We start from the raw sequence: 25614 nt of genomic DNA on the forward strand, positions 1-25614 counted from the left end.
TCGCACACACGCACCACCCACCCACAAATCGCACACAACCACCACCTATCGCACACAACCACCACCCATCGCACACACCCACCACCCATCGCACACAACCACCACCCATCACACACCACCACCATCCACCCACCCACCTATCCCACATCACCACCACCCACCCATCCAGACCATCCATACCACCCACCCACAATACAAAAGTCAAGACTATCTCTTTTTAAGATTTTGGCCCTGAAAAGGGCCGTTTTATCAAGTTTGATTATAATTATAAGAAAACATAGTTAATCCAACGAATGCTCCGGCATCCTAGGTAAAACCAACATTTTTAGCTAGTGATTGCTATGTGATCTGAAGGGAAATTAAAACAAGATACTGATTCCAACAAGATGCATGAGGCTAAACAGTTTGAAAGCTTTTGCACTGAGTCAAGCGTTTAGATCAAAGCAGTCGTTGTAAGCTTTTCTCGCAAGCGTTTGATACAAAGCTCGTGTGTTGATCAAATTATTTGCATAACTGCCGGGCGCAATCATTTCGACGGCATTTGCCTTGTTTCTGCTTATACTAATATTTAATTCGCCTTTTGTTATGCAGTTGAAAAAGCTGCATACTATCTTATGGGTCGTTTTAGACCATTATTAGGTATTAAACGACAATTTAGGGAAGAATGACTTTTCTTGAAGATCAATTCCTTTAAAAAAAATTCGACATACTTTATTCTAGAATGCTAATTTTAGACGAAAAGCAAATTGACGCACAAAGACATTGTAATTCTACGTGAACTTCTCGGTCGTTTCTTATAAACAACCTCTGTAACTTTTTTTTCTTATTTTATATAGCTAGCATATGATACATATCTTACAAATGCTAAAACCACCAACCAGTCGTTTGCATCGAAATCACAAGGTTTGCTGAATAGACAGACATCTTTTGAGTTTTGTTGACAAAAAAAATCTAAAATGAGTAAAACAAAGGGTAAACTTCGTTATGGTGATTTGTAAACAATATAACAGCTAAACGAAGCCGAGCGTGTTAGCATATTCGAATTTCGAACAAAAAAAATTGCTGTCAAAATACAGCGACGAAAAAAAAAAGAAAAGGTGAAAAAAGAGTCGCCAGCAACGGGACATCGCCAGCCAGTTCATATAAGCGAGAAAAAGTTTGTCGTAAAGTGGAAAATTCCCCGAATATCTTGGAAAAAACGTAAAATTTGGAAAGTTAGGTGGTTTTTTTTATATCGTATCCTGTGAGACAGTAACGTCGACGGTTCGTGTCGTAGTAAATAGTGACAAAACGTGAGCCTGATAGCTGGTGTCCTGATCATCACCACACGGATCCTTTCCTGTTTTTCGTTCTCTTTTTTCCTATATGGCGTAGATAAATTTTCTTTTGAGAAAAAACGCTTGAGTGTGTCGAAAAGCAAAACGAATTTAAAATTATAGTGAAGGGATAAGGAACCCGGGAGATTTGTTTTTGTGCTGGGGCAGTTTTTTTTTTATTCCGGGACCCGAGAGCAGCATCGAAATTGACATTGCGGATAATGGCCAAAGACAACAACAACGTCAACATAGCCAATGAGCTGGGCGATGGTACGACAGGGAATGGATCCGGAAGCTCTTCGGCGGAAGTTCTAAAGCAGAACAACAGCAGCCGATTGACGGGGCTAGCTGACGAAAATGATTCAGCCGGAAGATCCAACGGAAGCACACTAAGCAGTGTACCGAGCTCGTCGACGGAACGGTATAATGGCAGTGAAGCGAGCGAATCCAGCCGATCGACTGCAGAACCGGAGGCTGGAACGGGTAAGTTATTCATGTGTATTTTGGCTCTTATCGTGCTTTACTGCTATCCCTCGGATTAGAAACATTTCTAGGAAGTGATCATTAGAAAATATTTTAAATTACATTACATCAATCAAATATGTGCACTCAGAGAAATCTTGGTGTTTGAACCAAAACAATATTGATTTTGATTCAAAAAATATTCTATTGAAACATACTTCTTTTCAACTACAACTTCCTGGCATGGGTTTTGGCGGACTTGTTCTGCTTTTCGTTGCGATTAGGGGCCTTTTGTACATTGAATGTTTGAAGCCTAGCCTTAGTTTTGGCCTTCTGGACAAAACTTCGGCTTAGGTGTAGTTTCTTAGCCACATCCCGAAGGGAGGCGTTCGGGTTTCGGTTGGAGGCCCCAACTACGCGGTTGTAATTTTTGGTGTTGTACAGAATATTTTTTCCCTCACTTCTGGGCTTCCGGTGGTAAAAATGTTTTTTTTCCTTGTAGGGAGAGCCCACTGCGACCAGTAGTTGATCTATTGTGGTATTTACCCAGCGTTATTATTGCTTTCAGGTTCACCTGCACTATTGATTGGAGTGACAGTTGATTGCTGACTTAGCATTTTATCCCAATCGGGTATGATATCAAAGATGTATGATATAACCTTCTTAGGGCTGATATGCAACTATATGTCTTGTGCGCTTATTAACTTTGCCCCAAGTACACGCTCTCTCCTATTTAGGAGGGCGCAGCAGTTGCATAGAAGATGCTCCGCAGAACCGACAGTCATCGTTTTGAGTTATGTTTATCCTTTCGAAATGCTGTTTTGTTAGACAATGTCCGACAAGACCTGCGTAAATACTTAATTCGTGCTTACTTAAGTTCAACATGTTTTTGGAGAGTCGTGCGCTTGGTTCAATGAATCTTTTTGCCTGAGTTGCTCCCTCCGCTGTTTTCCAGTTGGAAACAATAGTGGTGCTTTCCCAGTTCTTGAGCTCCATAGTCAAGGCACTTCTCGATACTCCGCAGAAAGGTTCAGGTCAAATCAACAGTCCCTGAGATCCTTCCCTAGCTAGTTGATCTGCTTCTTCGTTCCCTAGGATACCGCAGTAGCCTGGTACCCAGAATAAAGATACTCTGTTCCTTATGGTCAGGTTTCTTAGTGCAACTATACACTCCCAAACTAATTTGGAGTAACATGTGAACGTACTTAGTGCTTGAAGAGCAGCCTGGCTATCAGAGAATTTGCAGATACTTGTGTACCAGTATCCCCTTTTCAAACAAACTAAAGTGCATTCTAGAATTTCTTGAATTTCAGCTTGGAATACTGTTGGCCAGTTTATAACAAAATAAACTATGGCTTTCTCGCCCTTAAACAAAGTACGCAAAACTGAGGTGGCAACTAAGTGTTGCGGAAACTCAAAGACCCATTTTAAAATGTCCCCCTATAACAGTAAAACAATCAGAGACTTACATGCGATTTGTTTCGGTCATTTGACGGCCTCTCCGGGCTCTTTTCCGCCGCTGTCATGCACCCCTCGACGTCTATCACGTGCACATGCTGGTTCCCGCGTAGCTCCTGTACAGAGTCCCGAGGGAAGACAGATTTCTGTCTGGATTCCGTTGCGCGTATTTGTCCCCGAATGCTTCCAGGCTCTTGACGGCTGACGGACAATCGTGCCTTTTGGGGTGTGCATGCTGCACCACATGCTTCTTGGCAAAGGTTCCTCCCTGAGTTGAAAAGGTGGACCCAAACGCGACCACGAAAAATCTCCACCTGATCCGTCGGCGAAGCCATTTCGCTTTACTCACGGATCCTTCCGGGAACCAAAATCTGGGGAACACCAATTCTCTCGATGACGATGTTTCCGCGAACAAGAATGTCCACACACTGTACTTCTGCTTTCTGCACTTGAAGCAGCAGCAGAGAATCAACCATCTAACCTCAAAGCGGCAATGGGATTTTCTTTTTCAGCACTTTCTCGATCCGATTTCACCCCACATGGGCGACTTTTGTAGGTCGATTTCCAGGATCAATCGGACTCGTTCCGGGATAAAAACACGTTCCAGAGGAAATCGAAAACTTTCTTCGACGGGAGCGATGCACTTAGACCGTGAGAAACTATCTTTTGCGACCAAATTTTGGCAATTTTATTTTCACGTCGCCACGTACGACCGAACAGCAGCAGATATGACACGCGTCTCCCCCACAATTTTTGCTGACTCATATGTACTTTTTCTCTCGTATTTTGCCGTCGACGTCGCCGTCGCCGTCCCATGTGTTGATTTTTTATATGTCATTCAGGGGTGGTTTCAATGAATGCACGCTCTGTGCCTGTTTAGAGGGAATGGGTTTAAAAATAAAAGTTTGCGTATTCGCTCTATACCGTAAGATAAATACAAACGTAACACAACATTGCTGCTTTGGTAGAAATTTTCATGGATTGTGACAGCAATCCATGAAAATTTCATGACCACGCCACAAGGAGTTCGATGGATGGACGATCGACTACATTCCGATGAGATCTCGGAAGCGTATCACCTTTCATACGGGTGACTTAAACTGAATACATAAACAAACGACATAATAATAATAAAAATAAAACTTAACGCCAACGAATTTTGGCAAAGGTACATAACTTAAACTAATAACTGAACTCAACACCAACGAATCTTGGCAAATGGTGTCGATTAATCCCAGCAGACCTGGTAAAATACCCATCGAATCCTTGGCCATACAACAACATAACTTTCATTAAAGCAGCAAAACATTCATTTAAAATCAACTAGTCATTGCAAAAGATAATGACTAAGATCTCACAAGAAAAGGACTGAACTAAATAAATTTCAAAGTTGTGAATTTACTGGTTTGATTTAATCGCAACAAAAGTCTTAGGAAAAGAGGGATTTAGTCCTCTTAATTACCAAGGGCCCAGAATGGAGGTTATACCGCGCCTCCAGATCGCGTTCCTTTTGATTTCCTTGGCAACCCCCTTAACAACTGTGCCTGATACCTAAGAGAAGATTCGCCAATGTATTTGTATGTCAACTCTGAATGAAACACTTTTGCCGTCGTCCAAATTCAGGGAAGCTAGTGCCTTTATGTTAAGTTTCTTCATCTTCAAGGTGCAATTATAGTTTTATTTCAATGGACTTCCGTTAATAACCAGTAAGGTGTGAAATAATTTAAAATATTTCAAAGTTTTGAAACGGTAAACAGAACGAGAGCGATAATAAAATTCTTCAACATACCCAGCATAATCATAATACAAAAATAATGATTGTGAATGCTGCTAATAATTCTAACGAACATTCACAGAGTAGAACAGGTTCGTTTAGTTGGGCGCCATTTATAACAAAATAAACTATGGCTTTCTCGCCCTTAAACAAAGTACGCAAAACTGAGGTGGCAACTAAGTGTTGCGGAAACTCAAAGACCCATTTTAAAATGTCCCCCTATAACAGTAAAACAATCAGAGACTTACATGCGATTTGTTTCGGTCATTTGACGGCCTCTCCGGGCTCTTTTCCGCCGCTGTCATGCACCCCTCGACGTCTATCACGTGCACATGCTGGTTCCCGCGTAGCTCCTGTACAGAGTCCCGAGGGAAGACAGATTTCTGTCTGGATTCCGTTGCGCGTATTTGTCCCCGAATGCTTCCAGGCTCTTGACGGCTGACGTACAATCGTGCCTTTTGGGGTGTGCATGCTGCACCACATGCTTCTTGGCAAAGGTTCCTCCCTGAGTTGAAAAGGTGGACCCAAACGCGACCACGAAAAATCTCCACCTGATCCGTCGGCGAAGCCATTTCGCTTTACTCACGGATCCTTCCGGGAACCAAAATCTGGGGAACACCAATTCTCTCGATGACGATGTTTCCGCGAACAAGAATGTCCACACACTGTACTTCTGCTTTCTGCACTTGAAGCAGCAGCAGAGAATCAACCATCTAACCTCAAAGCGGCAATGGGATTTTCTTTTTCAGCACTTTCTCGATCCGATTTCACCCCACATGGGCGACTTTTGTAGGTCGATTTCCAGGATCAATCGGACTCGTTCCGGGATAAAAACACGTTCCAGAGGAAATCGAAAACTTTCTTCGACGGGAGCGATGCACTTAGACCGTGAGAAACTATCTTTTGCGACCAAATTTTGGCAATTTTATTTTCACGTCGCCACGTACGACCGAACAGCAGCAGATATGACACGCGTCTCCCCCACAATTTTTGCTGACTCATATGTACTTTTTCTCTCGTATTTTGCCGTCGACGTCGCCGTCGCCGTCCCATGTGTTGATTTTTTATATGTCATTCAGGGGTGGTTTCAATGAATGCACGCTCTGTGCCTGTTTAGAGGGAATGGGTTTAAAAATAAAAGTTTGCGTATTCGCTCTATACCGTAAGATAAATACAAACGTAACAAGTTTCTCATAGAAATTGAGATCTTGAGTCTAGGTCCGAAAACCCCTGCCCCAGTTCTATTATCCATTTTTGACTCATCAGTGAAGAATAGGAACGATCTGGGAAGAACCGCAGGTCCACCTGACTCCCACACGTCACTATCATTGATGGTATGTCTAGGTTAAAAATGGGCTCCATCCAGTCATCATTTTTCACAATAAGTGAGTTTAATTTAAATTTCTTTAGGATTTTGAGGTGTTCTGTAAGATCTCCTTCATAGAGAGTTTTGTGTTTGGAGAGTCTCAAGGCACTACGTTCCGCCTCTAACTCAATGAATTGATGTAGAGGCAGAATATTTAGTAGTGCATTTAGAGCCTCATTCGGTGTGCTTCGCTTTGCGCACAATGCCGTAATTTGCATAGTTTTAGTCCACCATACTAAAGAGGCATAAGAGATTTTGGGTCTTATAATAACTGTAAATATTCAGTAGATAATTTTCGGCTGTAGTCCCCATTTTTTCCCTACTCCTTTGAGGCAGACCCATAGAGCTGTTATAGCCTTAGCTGTGGGTTCCATAATAGTATTGAGTCTAAATAGTACTAAGGCTATGATCATTTAGTATCCGGGCACTTCATTTCGATGATAGCTACATTACTAGAGATCGGTTATGCAAAACTTTAGCAGAGTTGTGTTGGTTATAAAAAGGACAATCTTGCCTATTTTTGCCAGATTTTCAAGTTAACGTGTGTTTGAGATATTTACGATGCAAAAAGACATGGTAAAAATAATTTTGCACAAATTTGCGCCTTTTGCGCATTTTGCGTCTTTTGCGCATTTCGCGCCTTTTGCGCATTTTGCGCCTCGAAAATTCTTCATTGTCGACTTGTGGAAACTCATAAACTGTTGATTTTTTTCAGATTCTTTTTTGGACCAAATGGTTAAGAAGTATAAGGAGCCACTCTAGGATCCACACGAAGTTTAAATTAAGCATCGGCATGGAACCGTTGATCTTAAATATGGTAAAAAGCATATTGTTATTGGGGATAACTGAATGCAGACCCCTTAACCCTCCAAAGCCGTTCGGGTCAATATGACCCGAAGCGCACATTTCAAACATCTTTATCATCATTCCAATATACTGATGAACTGGTAGTTTTGACAGACCAAGTATGTTCTATGAAAATAATGATCAAATTAACGCCAAAAAACTAAAATTTGAGTTTTTAAAATCGGTTCATTGAGAAATGAAATACAGCTCAGCAAAGCCAAAACTGGATGTCGTTTTTTTAAAGTAAGACTTTTTTCTACCGGAAGATCTGTAATAGCGGTAAAAACTTTAATTGGACCCTAACATATCTATACATTGTCAGATAGATGGATTCTTGACAATTTCAAACATCAATTAAATAATTTAATACAGAAAAGCTGTCAGAAGTTATGAGTATTTTAAAAATAACATTGATTTTTCGGACTTTTAACTTTCTTAACCAGTTTCTGAAAACCTGGTAATACATACCGACTTTATTTTGAAATGTTGAGTAATTAGAATAAATTACCTACACAATGAATATAATATCATCAAAATCGGTTAACAATTACAGCCAGGAGAACGAAATCAAATTACAACTCATATTTCCCCGAAACGGATATTTAGCGAACGGCTTTGGAAGGTTAAATAATGTAATCAATCCATTTCCGGCAGTCAAAAAGTGTTTTCTTACCAGTAGACACCAAGTAAATAACTAATAGTAGGGGAGATGGGGGCATAATGGCCACCTTAAGGAAAACGGTTATTTAACCATAGAAAATAGCTATAATATGGAGGTTACTTTATTGTTTCGTGTTCAGACACTTGAAAAGCCTATTCCCTAACGGGCTGAAACGTGAAAAACTAGATGAAAAAGTTAAAAAATGCATTTTAAAAAATTTTGCCAAAAGCTGAAAACCAGCCACTGTGGAGGCATAATGAGAACCCCCCCTGAGGCAGTATGAGCACCATTAATCAGAGCAAGTTGTGCGTTTTTGCCGGGGAATCTAGCAGCGAATTCAATTTGATGAAGTCAGGTGAGTCGTAGATTCATCAAACAAAGCAATAACAAAATAATCTAGGTCTGTTTGTAGAATACAAACAATTCACGCACGCTCATACATTAAGTGCTTTGTTCGGAGGATGATGCTGCTAGCCGTATAATGTAACAATAAAAAAATCGATCATGAATTGTGAATGGAAAAAAATCACCTCGAACAGAAATCTAACTCTAGTCTTTTGATTACCTCTCCGACACCTTACCAATAGGCTGAATTGTCGGATGAAAACTAGTCAAGGTGTGGCGCTATAAATCAATTTTAATTCGCTGCTAGATTTTACGGCAGAAAATGCTCATTATGCCTCGATAATATGGTGCTCTATATGCCCCTAGTCAACAAATTTAAGTAAAAACGTGTTTTAAAATAGATAAAAGTGAAAAATCAAAAATTTTATGATGGTGAAAATTGAGAAACAATGTGTACATCATGTTGCAGTGCGTACATTATAGATCAAGGTTATTTTAAGATCATAAGAGCTTATTTCGTGGTGCTCAAAAATTATAATATTTTCCTAACTTGAGAACCAAGCTGGTTTTTTTTAAATATCTCTGTAAAAATGATAAGGAGATTCCTTTTTTTGTGAAAAATTAATACTATAGGAAGTACGAAACAAATCCTCATGAAAATTTATTTAAGAAAATACGCACTTTCGTAGAAAAGCGTAGTTCTCATTATGCCTCGGGTGCTCGTTATGCCCTCATCTCCCCTAAGCAGTTCCTTTGATCGGAATCTGTGCAACCGGTTTTTACGCATTGTGACAGATGTGTCCTGATGGACGAAGAAATTTATGTTAAAACCGGATTTAAGAGATCAAATTCTTCGAGATGCCTACTCATGAAAAGGTTCCAACTAGAATCCAGTTGCTTTTTCCAGGTGAGTTTGTGTAAAATATCATGATTTTGCAAAGGTTTTACTTCTGTGGTAAAAATAATAAATCAATACATGACTGAAAAAAGTGTGCAAAGATAAAAAAGAGATTTTATGAAAAAGTAAGAGTATTTCTTGGAATCATTGATAAATATTTTTTTCTATATTTTTATATTAAATGTCATGTTAACACCTTCATTTACTCCATAGAAAGTTTTTCGATCAAATGAATAGTTTTTAAAATACACACGTTTGTAACTGCCCGGATACTAAATGATCATAGCCTTATGCCTAAATATTTCACATGTGATTCGAGGTTTAACATTTCCCCATAATGTTAGAGGTTTTAGTGTAATTTTTCGTCTCATAGTGAAGGCTATCATAGTAGTTTAGGAAGGGTTCATGTTCAGTCCCTCTTCCCTGCACCAAAATAGTGCTGGTTGAGTGCAGTTTGCATTCTATTAGACAACACATTCTCGTGGGACTAAACATGAACATAAACAACAAAACTAAAAACAGAAAGAACGTCGAGACAACTGATGTTAGCTCGGACGAAGGAGGAGAAAGCAGAAGAACTCAGACGGAGGTCTTTGCCAAGAGAGGACTCCTTAGGTCACCTCTACTGAGCAAAGTAGTAAAGGAGCTAGGCAAGGAGATTGGCAGGGAGGTTGCCAAGGAAGCGGGAAGAAGCCCGATCGCTGATGGGTCCACTGAAAACCTCAGCAGTTCCCAGCAAGAGGAGCAGGTCCCAATCGCAGGAAGAGGTGCACCAAGGGGCATAAAAAAATGTGGCCTTTTGGAGGCAGCCGATATGGTCGACAAGATGCAGGAGTTTGTGCGAAGCACCAACAACGTGCACACGCACATCAAGACCTGGGTGCCGAAATTGATGGTGCTCCTGCAGAGTGCCGTCAAGGAACGAAAGGAGTTGGTGCGGAAGGCCGAGGCTGCAGAGAAGGACCTGGAGGAAGCAAAATTGGTTGCTTCTCAAGGACTTTCGAAGGAGTCCAATCCAAGAAAAACCGCAAAAAGAGATCGCGACTCCCCCGTCGTGAACGATTCCTCCAAAAAAAGGAGGGGCACGGATTATGAGGATGCCGACGGTGAAAGCAGTGCTGGAGGCTGGCGAATGGTTCGCAATAGGAAGGAGAACGTAAAAAGAAAGGTCGTTATGAAACCAGAACCACCCCCAAAACCCAAACCTCAACGGGTGATGTCCAGGGGTGATGCGCTTATCGTGGAAGCGAAAGAAGGCACAACGTATGCGGACTTGTTCCGGAAGTTACGCGCAGAGCCAAAGTTATCTGCTCTTGGTGAGAGCGTTACCAAAACAAGACGCACCCAAAAAGGCGAACTGCTCTTCGAGTTAAAAAAAGACTCGGCGGTAAAAAGCGCCGACTTCAAGGAGCTTGTCGAAAGCACCCTAGGCGATGAAGCGACTGTCCGAGCGCTATCACAGATCGCGTCCATTGAGTGTAAGGACCTTGATGAGTTCACCACTGCAGAGGAGCTCGAGAAAGCTCTCTCCAGCATACCTGGCATGAGCAACGAATCGGTAGCTATAAAAATAAGAAAGGCGTACGGTGGAATGCAGATTGCAACGATTCGTCTCTCACCAACAGTGGCCAACACGCTACTGACGGTAGGAAGTGTAAGAGTAGGGTGGTCAATAGGGCATTTAAGAACCGCACCCAGGATACCGAAGCAGATGCAACGCTGCTTCAACTGCTGGGATTTTGGTCATCTATCCCGAAGCTGCAACGGACCCGACCGGTCACGATGCTGTCGAAGATGCGGTGAAGAGGGACACTTCTCTCGAAAATGCAAAAAACAGCCGAAATGTATGCTATGCAAGCATGAGGATTTTTTTTTTTTTATTAGTTGTTAACCCAGGTGGTAAATCCATTTTACGGATTGCATTCCAAGGCACGGCGAGCCACCGCGTCCCCCCAGTTTGCTACTCTGGGTCCATGGGTGCAATTGGACGACTCATGATACAATGCTAAGGAACACTGTACCCCCTACGCCATAAAGTCCACCTGGGGCCACTGACCTTTGTTCCCACCTCGAACTGTTTGACACACTTTGCTTCAATAGTGGGAGGTCATTTCGCGCTAGTGCGCTCCAAGGCAATACTCGTTTCCGAACCCTCTGATAGCATAGCCTCATTCTAACACAACTCGATGCGCGACCCCTCCTCTGACGAGTTAGGACCCGACATCTCATCGTGTGAATGAGGTCCCCACGTAGCGCAACTACTAACTTTGTGAATCCAGTCCAAGATCCAGAAACACAAAGCGAGTTGTCGACGGCACTTTCTCTGTTCAAACACGCGGGTAGGGGGGGTAAGCCCCCTAGGCCACGTGTAGGACTCAGACTCCTCCGAACTCACAAATAGTGTTGACTTAAGTCACCACCCAGCGCAACTACCCGATCTTCAAGTCGGGCGCTTCACCACCCGAAGCGCAGATCGGGCTATAGAACGCCCTCATCAGGTCACACTCGCGGTTTGGGCGCATCAATTCCCGAAACGCGTGTCGAACCCTGACACCTCCGGCAGAATGTGCCTCTCGGACACTGACGTGTAAACACGTCCCTAAGTGATCGGCCCACCATTGGCCACCACTTTGCGCATCTACTCATTTTGCGAGACGGGTCTATACCCACCGAAGCGCAAAACAAGTTGGCGATCGCTCTCCCTCCGGTCGCATCCGCATATCAGGGTCATGACCCCCCGACAGCGTGTTGGACCATCACACTCACACCCAAGTACTGGTACCTAAGTACCCGGGTGCACCACTTCTTCCGCGCGGGTTTGGCGGGACCCGTCGACGGCCTCTAGTGGGTTTGGTGTAGTTCTCTTGGCCGTACATCTGCAATACGCCGGACTTGCAGACACGTTTCCACTCTGCACCACGGGGAGGTGGAACTACGTCGCAGAGCAGCAAGCATGAGGATGGAAATGTCCATGAAACTGGTGGCTTGGACTGTCCGGTATAGGTAAAGGCAAAGGCAAGCCAGTAAAACTGGAAATAACCCAGCTAAACCTCAACCATAGCGAGATTGCACAGCTTCTGCTGGAGCAAACGGTAGGCGAAAAGAAGTGTGATGTGGCGCTTTTATCAGAACCATACAGAATCCCGTCTGGAAACGGTAATTGGGCAGCGGACAGGTCTGGCTCAGCTGCTGTCTACGCCACGGGACGTTTTCCTATCCAGGAGATAGTGGTAGATTCTCGGGACGGATTCGTGATTGCAAAAATTAACGGCATCTTTTTCTGTAGCTGCTACGCTCCACCAAGATGGACGATCGGGCAGTTCAACACAATGTTGGATGAACTCACTCACGAACTGACAGGAAAGGCCCCTGTTGTAATAGGAGGAGACTTCAACGCCTGGGCGGTAAACTGGGGTAGTAGGTGCAACAACCCTAGGGGCCACAGTCTACTAGAGTCCTTCGCAATACTGGAAGTTGAGCTGTGCAACACTGGATCCATCAGCACCTATCGCAAGCATGGAATACCAGACAGAACGTCAGTGATCGATATCACCTTTGCGAGTCCATCATTAAAAACTGATATGAATTGGAGAGTGTGTGACGATTATACCCACAGCGATCACCAGGCGATACGCTATAGCGTAGGAAACCGAAATCCGGTGGCAGTAAGGCAACTGCCAGTGCACGAGCGGAGATGGAAGACTAAAGTTTTCGACAAGGAAGTGTGCACCGAAGCTGTATACATGCAGGACTTATCCCAGGTCCATAATGCTGAGCAGCTGACGAAAATGATGGTAGCGGTGTGCGACATGACCATGCCCAGAAGAAATACACCGAAGTGGTGGCGACGACCGGCTTACTGGTGGACTTCAGAAATAGCTGAGCTTCGTACTAGCTGTCTAAAAGCTAGACGACGAGCTCAACGGGCGAGAAATGAAGCCGACAGAGAAATGAGAGGTGCCTTTTACGGAGCAGCCAGGGTGGTACTTAAGCGAGCGATTAAAGCAAGCAAAGAAAACTGCTACAGAGCGTAGATGATAACCCATGGGGCCAAGCCTATAAAGTTGCACTGGCGAGATTCGGTGGCCCAAGGTCGCCGACTGAAAAGTGTCCGGAAAAACTGAAAGAGATCGTTGCACATCTTTTCCCGCAGCATTGCCCGACGCAGTGGCCACTTACCCCGTACGACTCGGGTTCCCACGACATCGAGCCAGTAACGAATGAGGAACTTGTGGCTATTGCTAAGAAACTTGCGGTGAATAAGGCCCCTGGTCCGGACGGAATCCAAATGCAGTGCTGAAGGTGGCGGTACAGACCATTCCGGATACTTTCAGAGTGGTGCTACAAAAGTGTCTCGACGAAGGAGCGTTTCCCAATTTTTGGAAAACGGCGAAGCTGGTGCTACTACCGAAACCTGGGAAACCCCCAGGGCACCCGTCATCATACAGACCCATTTGTCTGTTGGACACCCTTGGTAAGCTACTGGAGAGGATAATATTCAACAGACTTATTATCAGCACAGAAGGCGAAAGTGGACTGTCGGACAGACAGTTCGGTTTTCGAAAAGGGAGATCTACGGTGGACGCCATCCGAATGGTGACAGAGTATGCGAAGCGCGCATATAAAAAGAAGCGGACAGGTGTTCGTCACTGCGCCATCGTGACAATCGACGTTAAGAATGCCTTCAACAATGCCAGCTGGGAAGCGATTGCCAAAGCGCTTCACAGGATGCGTGTTCCCAATACCCTCTGCAGGATAATAGGAAGCTTCTTCGAAAATCGAGTCCTGTCGTACGAAACCGAAACTGGGTTACAATCTACTGCCCTAACAGCGGGTGTTCCACAGGGTTCCATACTCGGACCTGTGCTCTGGAATGCCATGTATAACGAGGTGCTAACGCTGAAACTACCAGCAGGCGTGCAGATAGTCGGATTTGCTGACGATATCGTGCTCATGATCACTGGCGAAACAATTGAGGAGGTAGAAGACCTTGCAACGGTGTCCGTAGAAAGGGTTGGCGTCTGGATGGAGGGAGTTAAGCTTCAAATAGCTCACCAAAAAACCGAAGTTCTGCTTGTGACCAATAAAAGAGTCGTGTCGCACATGGAGATAACTGTTGGGGGGCACACGACATCTTCAAAACAGCAGCTGAAATACCTTGAAGTAATGGTCGACAATCGCTTAAGTTTTGGTGCACATGTCAAATACTGTTGTGAAAGTGCATCGAAAGTCATCGATTCATTGGCCTGGATTATGCCGAACTGCCATGGTCCAATGAGTAGCAAAAGACGTCTCCTTGCGAGCGTAGCACTGTCGAAACTACGAAACGGAGGAGCGGCCTGGAGCTCCGCGATAGAGGTAGAGCGCAACAGATCCAAATTACGGAGCACACATCGGTTGATAGCCATGCGAGTTTCCTGTGCGTACAGGACCATATCAGCAGATGCAGCTTTTGTCATCGCGGGCATGATTCCCATCGACATAACTCTGGCGGAGGATATGGAATGTTACAAAGCAAGAACTGTTAGAGGAGTGCGTAAAATTCAACGAGCAGCGTCAATGCTCAAGTGGCAGGAGCAATGGGACGCATCGAACAACGCAAGATGGACGCATAGGCTAATCCCGAGACTTTCAGACTGGGTAAATCGGAAGTATGGAGAGGTCAACTTCTACCTGACGCAGTTTCTTTCGGGTCATGGGTGCTTTAAGCAATACCTTCATCGGTTTAAGCTTATCAGCTCGCCTTATTGCCCGGAATGCGTAGAGACGGAGGAATCGGTAGAACATGCTATCTTTGTCTGGCCCAGGTTCAATTCAAGGCGTCAACAACTTCAAAATTTGAACGCTGAAAACATAGTGAGTGAAAAGTGTCGCGACGAACAGTCGTGGCGTGCTATCGTCGACGAAATCTCGCAAATCATGCGTGATCTGATAAGAATCAGGAAAGATGATGAACGGAGAGAGCGAGATAGTCAACCAAATTTAACAAGCTAATGGAATGTCTTGGGCCTCGTATGACACTTCAATTCAAAAGCAACGCGATCTTAGGGCGCGGTATAACCCTAATCTGGACTCATACGTGTGGTGGGACTTAAAAGGTCTCACGTACTCAGCTACGATCTTTCCTGCAGCAAAAAAAAGCGGAGATACCATTCGGGGTGGTCGTGTCGGGATTCTAGCTTGGTAGTTTCTCAATCGGCCATGCCTTGGTGGTTAGAAATCCTGCGAAAGTGGTTGCTGTGACGGGCGCGAGTTATTTTGAAAGCGTTACCTAACCGGCACACGTTTCGAGGTCCTCGGGATAGTGGATGCTGTGACGGGCGTGAGTTATTATGAAAGCGTTACCTAACCGGCACACGTTTCGGGGTCTTCCGTACCAGTCTGAAGTTGGCGATAGAGGAAAAGGAGAAGGAGGAAAAAGGAGAAACAGGATAAAGCAGAACGATGATCAAGGAGAAATTAAGGAAAAATTGAGAAAGAGGAAAAGGGTGAGATGTATAAGTGCATGAGCACAGCCTACCCCTTGATGTAGTATCATAGGGTGAAACCAAGGGGCACATCTGGCACACGAAGCCCAAGGTGGTTTTAGTGGGACGAACCCACTCACGGCAGCAAACACCCGGCTGTTATGGTTTGAAGTCAAATTTCCATCTTGTAAAAAAAAAATAAAAAAAAAAAGACAACACATTCTCATGTTTTCCCCGAGCTATAATAACTACGTCGTCTGCAAAGCCAATAACTTCGAATCCCATGGATACAAGTTTGTTTAGGAAGTCGTGCACTATCAAGGACCACAACAACGGTGATAGAACCCCGCCTTGGGGACATTCCTTCGTTGGTGTGGCTTAGATTGTAAGTCCTCCCAAGCTTGCATAAATGGTTTTGTTTATTTGCATGGTACTAGTCCAGTTAACAAATGCCGAGTGGCACCCTCGTCTTTTCATAGCTGTTTCGTGGTCAATTGTTCCTTGAACCGCTTAACTACTCGCGACACCGTGGAATTCGAGATTCCCAACGTTTAAGCGATGGAGCGATGCGAGAGATCGTTGTTCTCGTGATGAATGCGCACGAACTGTTGTTTCGACTACATTTCCGCAAGTTTTGACACTTGCAGGATGTAAACAATTCACTATGAACAAAATCCACATACATTTTCATTGAATTCTACCCAACGGTTAAAAAGTAAGAACAGTTTCATAGTGTGGCAATGAACACCCTTTATTCTACCATCTGCTATCAGATAATTTTTACAAATGCATCTCTTTTTTTACAGCATTTCCAGAGCTTCCCCGGCGCGAGGAAAACCCGTTCTCTTTTAAACATTTCCTGAAGCGGGACACATCGCTAGGGGGAACGACATCGTCCAGCAGTGCCACGGCCACCGTCGTGACCTCCAGCAACGGTGGCAACATCAATCACAGTCGAAGCGCTTGCAACATCAACGGCAACAACGGATGCAGCTTTAGCGGAAGCATAGGTAGCAGTACCAATAACAATAATAATAACAACAGTAGCAACAGCGCCAATAACAATCCGGCGGCTAGTGGAGCTTCGCCCTCGAAGTCGGCCACCACTAGCTCGCTACACAACACGAGCACAACAGGGGCGAAACCTAAAATTCCTCAGTTCCAGTCGGTCAACACCTTGAGCAGTGAGTCCAAAATGAAACGGTCACCCCGCTTTCCTTCTTTTGATTCACAGTCTAGTTTGTCGGATTTGGCCGATGACAAGTTCATGGCGAACATCTATCACAGCCGCAGTAACAGCTCTTTTAACTCCGACTACCCCTTGGGATCAGGTGGAGGTACGGGATCGGGATCGCAGTATGTTCAAAGATCGTTCTCTAATTACGATATGGAGAGTCCAGGTTCCGTAGATTCTCCAAGGCTTATAGGATCACAGAACCTGCATAACTCACCGAACTTTGGTGGAGGCAGTGGCCGCAGTCGGGAAAACTTGAGCTCTACTCACCGCCTGGGCACGTCCGAGTTTTCGGCCGCCCTACCAGACTTCGTTCAGGACCATCTGGTCATGGAGCAGTGGTACAATACGATGGGATCACCTAAAAGTGTTTCTCCTGTTTCGGTTGACTTCGATCAGCTACCCGATTTTGCCGTCAACGATCTCGATCCAGAGCCTAGCAGCGGGCGGGGTCACATTCCGGTCATAAATGATATGCCCTTCGATTTGACATACAATTCAGCGACAATCGGATCAAATTCAGGCGGAAGCGGCAGCGCCAACCGTAATCGAACTCCTCTACGTAACACATCACCAAACGTTCCTCTCGATTTGCCTCCGCAAAACTTGGACTTCTCTTTCGGAATGCCCCGGAGAAGAACGACTCCTCCCCAGGCAATCGCTGAATTACCTCCGGATCTTACCGATAACAATGCCACCGCTACGGCTCGTTCTGGTTACTTTTTCTCGGACATGGACCGGAATCACTCGTCTCCGCCATCCGGTTCCGCTGCTGATAAAATCCATCGTTTGCCGGATTTTCTCTCGGACGGACCGATTCATTCCTCCGGACGGTTGGCGGATGTCACCCAGCACGACACACCCCACTTCAATTCACCGGACGCGGAAGCCAACCATCATCACCAGCAGCGGCTGCAAATCGAGCGACAGGAAAACGATAGGTTAAGAAGGGAGCTGGAAGATAACCGGCGCATGCTTTCCGAACAAGCCCGCCGGATAAGGGAACTGGAAAAGTCGCTAGAAACGGCTCGCAGTAACGCTAGCTTGGCGCAGACGGTCGGTGGCATCGAGGAAAACCTAGATAAGAGCTATGTGAGTGTGCTGAGCTTGTCGAGGTGGCGGCTTTGAAGGGGTTCTTACAATGATTGCTTTTTTTTCCTTTTTAGCTAAGGGCAGCAACCGCCGAATCCCAAGTGCTGAAACTGAGGCAAAAAATCAAAAGGCTTTACGTAAGTAGATCGTGAAATTATCTTTTAATTTCTGTTGCACTTAACCGTATACTTTAAAGCAACAATTTAAAGACTTAAAGGTTTGTTAGTCTAATCAACATGTCGTAACCATTTTCATAATCTCGATATCACAAAAAATAACTTTTTCAAAGACCTTGTCTGAAACCATCGTCTTCACTACACAATAGCATGGTCCTGACTACGGCTTTTATTGTAACCATGGGATCTATGTTTCCAGCGGGTAGCATAGTTATACCGAGCAGACTTGTATAGTCAAATTATACCTAATATTGATATCATGCCTTGAAAGTAAAATTTGGTATCATATTGCCTGAAAAAAGGTCCCAAAATTTGGGACTCAATTTCCACATGTTTTTTTTTATTAGTTGATCACCCTGGTGGTAAATTCTTTTTACGGATTGCATTCCAAGGCACGGCGAGCCACCGCGTCCCCCCAGTATGCTACTCTGGGTCCATGGGTGCAATTGGTCGACTCATGATATTGTGAATTTAAATAAATTTTTTAGAAACGTCGCTGGTGAACTGGCAACAAAATACAGACTTCCGACAATATAGTACTTCACTTTTCTTTGTCGGAAGTATTTCGGAAGTCGGAAGTACGGACTTCCGAAGTAAAATTTAGTGGTGGCGCTATTATACTATGTACCCCTACGCCATAAAGTCCACCTGGGGCCTCTGGGCATAATTTCCATCCGGACCTGCATCGAAGGCTGTACCTGAGATGGGAGACCAATTCGGCGCTTAAGCGCCCATCGGTCCGGCCTTTACGCGTAACTCGTAAGAAGGCTCGCTTGGTTTCTGCGACTATCGTACGCTCGGCCTCTGTTCGAGACCACTGCAAGAGATCAATGAGGTCATTGGTCTCTTGCAGTAGTCTCCTCTAACGACTCGAGATCTTGGGGCCGCATGGTTTGTCTCGAGGCCCTATCATCTTTGCCCGTCCGTATGCCGAATCGAGAGCAGCTTATCCTAGACTCGCGCCTTTCACTGCACACGTCCGGGGATTTACGAAAAACTACTCGGATGATTCCCGGTGAAGACGTCATCCTACACCAACTCGAGTAACTCACCCGCCGACGACGTGAAGTCACTCTACCCGAGAGTATTCCGCGGCGTGAATACTCCTCCCCCTACGAGTTCAACTTCGGAGAAGATCTTGTCTTATCCCCACAGCCTCCGTCGCAGAACTCAGGTACTTAATCGCACGCTTGGATTCGATTGCGCATGGTCCAGCTGCAATCGTCCCTGATTGTGCTGAAATCAGGTTGGTGATCAGCACCATCTCGGTCTTGTGGTGAGCCAGACGCAAGCTCTTGGAGCGCATGCAACTTTCTGCCTTCTCAATTGCTACAGAATGCGGCGAGTAGATGAACCTCCCCGGTTGATGGGTCCGATACCAGGAGAATCATCCCACAAGTCTCATTCCCGTTGGGAGACGCAGCCTCAACAGTTCGTCGTAGACAATGTTCCACAATACCGGGCCAAGTATCGATCTTTTCGGAACTCAATGTTTCCAGTCCCTCGCTGGTCATATACTGTAGTTGGCGGTTATGGAAGTAACACCACTGATCACACTGACATGACATGACACTTAGAACAAAAATTCAACCATTTTCTGTCTATTTTTTTTGTCAGATTTAGTAGGTTCGTAATACCGACTGCAGGTGGCGAACCTGAAAAATTTGACAAAAAATGCCCTGTAGGAAAAATGTACCTGTTTAGCCCGATTTTATCGTAGAAATTGCCTGTTTTTTTTTTAAAGTTGGGTGGCATTTCCTAACTGGGATAGCATTTTTTTTTCAAATCGATCGATGCGCACTCTGGAATCGATATTGCGTACTGCTGGAAAAATTATCCAGAAAACGAAATCGAGTGTCCAGTCAGTATAGTCAGTGGTAACACTCCACTATCCTCATATGAGTGAGCGACGACGCAATCGCTGACCAACTGACGCTGTTAAAGGCGTTCTTCACCACCGATGCCGCTTCCACACGTCTGGGAAGACCCTCTCACCCACGTACTGTTGCAGTGATGACCGGAACATTTCAGGATGTTCCGTAAGCGCGGCCTTCACTGCTTCTTTAGGGATGCCATTCGGACTTCCCTACTGGATCAACTGGAGGCGAAATCTGCTCCTCTTCACTCGTATCCCAGTTGTATGGGACCCTCAGCCATGTAACTTCCCCGTGCTGTTAAAAAAGCTCGTTGATGGTCTCTCACAGAGAGCAGACCTCGCAATTGCGTTGGGTACTCTTCGCTCCACTCTAGCTCTCTGCATATGTCGCCTAGAACGGATGCAGCTAGTACGCTGGTCCGCGATTTCCGTCGTCCACCAGTAGACGGGTTGCCGAGTGTCCTTCCACTTGGCCCTCCTTGTCATCGCAGCGTCACATGCGCGTGCGAGTACCCTCGTTAGGTTTTCCAAGTTCCGCTCCCAATTTAACACTTCGTCAAAGACGTTTCGGTCGAATTGTGACGTCAATGATGGACTCGCTCCCATTCCTGTGGTAGGTCTTTGTGTCGCCTACATTCCCCAGGTCTACGTTCAGCCTTGTCAGGGCTTCCAGTAGAATCTTGCCCCTGGGGTTTGTAAGGCGACTACCCCATTCTACGGCCCACGCGTTGAAATCCCCGCCTATGACAACGGGGCTCCTGCCCGTGAGACCTTCAACGATTTTGTCCATCATGACCCCGAATCTCTCCAGAGACAACCTTGGGGGGGCGTAGCAGCTACAGACGAAGATCCTGTTGACCTTGGCTATCACGAAGCCTTCCTCTCCAGCAGACACCACCTCTTGTATGGGGTATCTTCCTGTAACCCATATCCCAGCCAGTTTTGCTTTATTACTGCCATCCGAGGTCCTGCGATACGGATCTGCCACTAACGCCACGTTCAACTTTTCCTCAAATGCCATCTGCCGCAACAGCTGGTGTGTTAAGTGGCAGTGTTTGAAGTTGAACTGGACCGGTTCTATCCCCGTGAAGCTGTAGCCGTCGCCTTTTGAAGGGCGGGGCACCTAGGGTTGCCAGCCCTGTGTCCTCCACCGCAGTGGAGATATTTTGCATCTTTGGTGCAACTAGCCGCCTGATGGCCGGCTTCACCGCACCGCCACAGCGGAAACACCTTCCCGGCTGCTGCCGCAACCGAAAGTTTCACGAACGCCACCTGTGTTCCGGATTTGGGCCCTTCCTGCATCCTGATCGAAATCTGGTCCGTTTCGATCTTACACAGATCCTTCAGCGCGTCCTTAACCTCAACATCCGTCACTATTTCTTCGAGGTTTTTAACCCTGACGGTAGCCGTGGTGCTCAGGGCTCGGATTTCCGCAGCTTCGCCAACTATCTCCTGAGTAAGCGCACTGTACTCCGCGCTTTCCACCGTTAAGCCAGGTCGGTGTTCGAGGATCATCTCGCCAGAACGTGTTCGACCGATTCTCCTGACATCCCCTGCTAGACCCACCAGCCTATCGGTTGTCCTCATCCGGCGGAGGACATCGGCGTACGTTCCGTCTGGTGTCTTCACCACCAACGCCTCCTTCTTGTCCCTGACCCTGTTGGGTTTGGGCTTGGACTTGAGTTTGGCCTTGGCCTTTTTCCTTTTGCGCTCAACCGTCTGCTACCCAGTTGGCTCTTCGGGAACTTGGCCTTTTCCTTCGACCTCTTTTTCGCCCGAATCCTGCCGGACCTGGACTAGTCTCTCCTGGAGACCCTCTCTTTTCATGCCGTTTCCAGCGAACTCCTCTTCGCCATCCGTCTGCAGGCAGACACTGACCTTCTGTGGTCGAATGGTATCGGCCCGCAGAGGGGTCACCACGTCTTCACGTGCATTCTTCCGGTACTCCGGAGCGATGAGCAGGCTCATCACCGCTCGATTCGCCCTAACGAACATTGCCATTACGTTGGCGAATTTCTCCCGGACCTTTTTGTGGAGGTTAGACTTCTTTCTATCACAATCCAGAAGGTCCCGCATGCCTGCCATAGTCACCGCTAGTTCAGCAGGAGTTTCAGGGTCCTGAAGCTCCGGGGAGCTTAGGAGTCCCTCGACTGCCTGTTGGACTTGAGCGAAGGGGTTTCCGCTCTCTCCGCTGTCTACAGGCGCCTTAGCCCGCTCCTGGCGAACGGATTAGGACAGTCGTCCTTCTCCGCCTGATTCGCTTCCATCCGCGTTTGGTATTTTGGTATTAGAATTCATATTTGATCCCACGAGTCGCGAGGAAGTATACGGACCAGTGCCAGTGACCTGCTTAGCCCTGGAAGGACTGTGGGGTGTGCCCTGGTGCCCCACAGGCAACCGTTTGAGATCGGCTTGACTTAACGACCCGTTAGCCTTCCAGGTACATCGGTACGGTTTAGCATTATTACACCTTCCTCAAATGGAGTCGGTTTCCAATAGATGTTCCATGTTCATAGTCCGAATTCGTTTGCAAGGTTCTTCATGAGGGAGGGGGGGGGGGGGGGGTGTAGTTCTCTCGGCCGTACATTTGCAGTAAGGCAGACACGTTTCCACTCTGCACTACACCCTGCTATAAAATGCTTTTCGAACCATCTTTTTTTTTCAAAGGCTGAAATCGAAACACTCCGCTCGGAGAACGAGGTGCTGAAAGAGGGTGGTGCCGTCGGCGGGTCCGATGGTGGTGCGTGTGGTGGTGGTGCTCCCGATAGTCGAGGCGCCGGCGTCAGTGGCTTCGGTGCGGCGCGACTCGGTCCAGCCCGGCCACAGAGAATGTTCACACGGTCCCAGGAATTGTCGCGGGAGCTGCGACAAGCTGCGGCATCGGCGGAAAATAATCTCCGGTAATAACTGACTACAATATTTTTTCGGGGAACGTTAATTTTTCAATTTTTTTTTTCCATTTCAGTCAACTACTTACCGGAGTGGACAATCTGCGGATGATGGCAAGCACCATTGAAAATATAGATCGCATCGAAATAAGCCATCCCGAAGATTTCCTGTCGGATAGCGACGATGATGATCTGCTGGGACCGGCTCTGTAAGGGCCTTCGCGAAGGAGAATCTATGCCTATGACGATGGATCGATGAGACGATTATTTTATAATATGTGCTAGCTCAGCTTGCCGATTGTGGTCAAACGGAAAAAGTTTGCAATTACAAAATTTAGACGTTTTTTCCTGTGATGTAATTAATTTATCTAATCTTTTCATTTTGAGTTTGTTTTAATGTAGGTTGAATTTGACTGAACAAGACTGCAGATGTTGTCCGAATAACCTAGTCGAAATCAATCTGTTTCTTATGTTTTCGATAGCACAGTTTCATAATATTTCTTGAAAAAAAAATGCAAATCGTAGACAAGTTTCTCTAAATTACGTTTTTTTTTCTTCGAGATCGATTTTTTAGGAAGAAAACCACTGCAAGGTGCGGCAGAAAAACGAAACGGAAATGATTTCCGATCACCTTTTTCAAGTAATTAGAGCAACAATATTATTGTTTTCAAGGCTTTTTCAAACAGATTTAAAAGCCGTCGTCAAAAATCTCTTATAGACGACCGAAAAATAGCTTTCACATTGTTAGGCGCATAATTGATGCTGAATAGATTTATGCCTTTAAACCAGATTTGGAATATATAATTTTCAATGATTCTCCTATTCTCACTAACATTTGAATTTAAAAGTTTATTTTTCGATTTTTATGCCGCACCCTGTATAAAGCAGCAGGATGTTAAAATTAATCTTTTTTTTTTGCCATATGCTATTGGAAACAGTAAAAAAAATTAAACGGCATTAAGGGAAAAGTGACCGTTAACATTCAGTGAGATGTTTGCGCTTGAGAGAAGGAAAGTTAGCTACAAAAAAAATACAATGAAATTGTGAACCGGCCAGGCTAAAAGCAGGATAAATCTAAATACCAATAGGAACAACTTATTTGTATGTTTAAGAAAGTCAAAAGCAAGCAAAAAGTCATACAAAATTATCACTATAATACACACGCTGTACATCATATTTAGGCGCTTGAGACCAGATGTCTTTCCGAATCCTTGCCACTGCTTGCATCTTCCAAGATCGAACGGGCATACCAAAATGTTGAACCGGAGGAGTTTTTTCTTTTGATTCTCTTAACGGACACCCGTCGTCGGTTAGATTGGTTGAGGTTAACGCATGCAGCCTGATGGTGCACTGAAGGAAAGAAGGCAGCAAACAAGGGAAACCGAACACATCGCTTTTCTAACTGTAGAGTTTTGGTACTAAATAATTTAGCCAATAGAAAAGGAAACGCAAAGCACAACTTCATTTCTACACGCATCTCGAACCAAAAGCAGGATCAAATCACCTACACGTTCAAACATACACACAGACTCGTCTCCATATACAATCTCGGTTTGATGTAGGTATCTTCTTAATGAATAACAGATGATATTATAAAAACGCTACAGGAGAAACATTCATTAAAAAGAAAGTTCTGAAATCTATTTTGTTCCTTTACGTTAGCTCTACGTTGCGATTCGCGAAAATCATCCGAAACCTACCAAAACTCCACTTAGCATAACTTATCAGCAACTTATCAAGTGGCACCGCATTTAGGAATGCATTTCGGCGAACTTCGAGCACATTTCAAATGAATTGCTTTGATCTGGCTGTGAGGTTAGTTGAAATGCAGGCTTGGAAGCATAACGCGTTTATGTGAATAAGCTTTTTTGTCCCGTTGACAACTCTCGCTGTGTTGTTTACATTATGAAGATGCGATCGAACATAACGAAATGCCTATACCTACATTACATATTTGATTGTTTAACTCTATCCACACTGCAATCAGAGGTGAAAAGTATATAGTAAAAATACAGACGGATAAATAAAACTAAAAATCCTAAAGCTACCAGAGCACCTACAACTTAACTGTAAACGAACTCCTCTGCATGTCCTGTTGGCTTCTTAACTTTCATACAAAAAAAAACAGTGCCGGTTGTCCGACGCTCTGGACACCTAAATGAAAGATATCCACTGTTGGCAATCCGGAGCCACCGCCTGCACTCGATGCCAGTCAAGATTCCCTTCGACAGTTCTAACGTCAGAGGACTTCAAGGCCTGCCTCTTCTTCGATGTCCGTCTGCATTCCAGGATTCCAGTCAAGTGCGTCTCCGTGGATATCTCACCGTATGCCCGATCCATCTATCAGAAAACGGATATCGGCGAAATCGGTAGTCTATTTTACCGGTCCACTCCTGCAATTCGGTAATTGATTATTTTGACAGCTTTTTTTACCGAACTTCGTTAGTTCATTCTTGACTTACTGAAGTTTGTTTGTTTTAATTTTTAGGGAAATCGAAAAGCGATTCTCTCGGTTAATTTTTTTTAGTGGAACTCTTTGATTTTGTTTATATACTTATGTTTCGCTCACTTCGTTTCGGATAAATAAAACTGTATTCTTCTCTGTGATCCTTTCGCTATTTATCAGTGATTGAAATCCTCAACCATTTTCTCATCAGAGGCATTCAAAATACACACTTTGAGGCCTCGTATAGTAATACAGGAGACGATACATATACATTCATTCAAACCTCCCCCCATGAGGAGGATCTGCTCC

General features: G+C 45.1%; 1 protein-coding gene across 1 annotated transcript; it reads left to right on the forward strand.

Moving 5' to 3' along the window:
- The first annotated feature begins 1102 nt into the window (after nt 1-1102).
- LOC129741302 (putative uncharacterized protein DDB_G0285119) lies at nt 1103-24502 on the forward strand. Its single transcript, XM_055733027.1, has 5 exons — nt 1103-1799; nt 16400-17919; nt 17994-18056; nt 22639-22871; nt 22937-24502. Exons 1-5 carry the CDS (start codon nt 1538-1540, stop codon nt 23070-23072), a joined length of 2214 nt encoding a protein of 737 aa, XP_055589002.1. The 5' UTR covers nt 1103-1537; the 3' UTR covers nt 23073-24502.
- Nucleotides 24503-25614: the final 1112 nt, after the last annotated feature.

The sequence above is a fragment of the Uranotaenia lowii genome, chromosome 2, assembly GCF_029784155.1.
Source record: "Uranotaenia lowii strain MFRU-FL chromosome 2, ASM2978415v1, whole genome shotgun sequence".
In the NCBI taxonomy this organism is placed as follows: domain Eukaryota; kingdom Metazoa; phylum Arthropoda; class Insecta; order Diptera; family Culicidae; genus Uranotaenia; species Uranotaenia lowii.

Excerpts from the sequence above, each read along its gene's own strand:
- LOC129741302 (XM_055733027.1), top strand. The coding sequence starts at position 1,538 with ATGGCCAAAGACAACAACAACGTCAACATAGCCAATGAGCTGGGCGAT. Across the intron at positions 17,920-17,993 it reads AAAACCTAGATAAGAGCTAT|CTAAGGGCAGCAACCGCCGA; the intron begins GTGAGTGTGCTG and ends TTTCCTTTTTAG. Across the intron at positions 18,057-22,638 it reads AAAAAATCAAAAGGCTTTAC|GCTGAAATCGAAACACTCCG; the intron begins GTAAGTAGATCG and ends TTTTTTTCAAAG.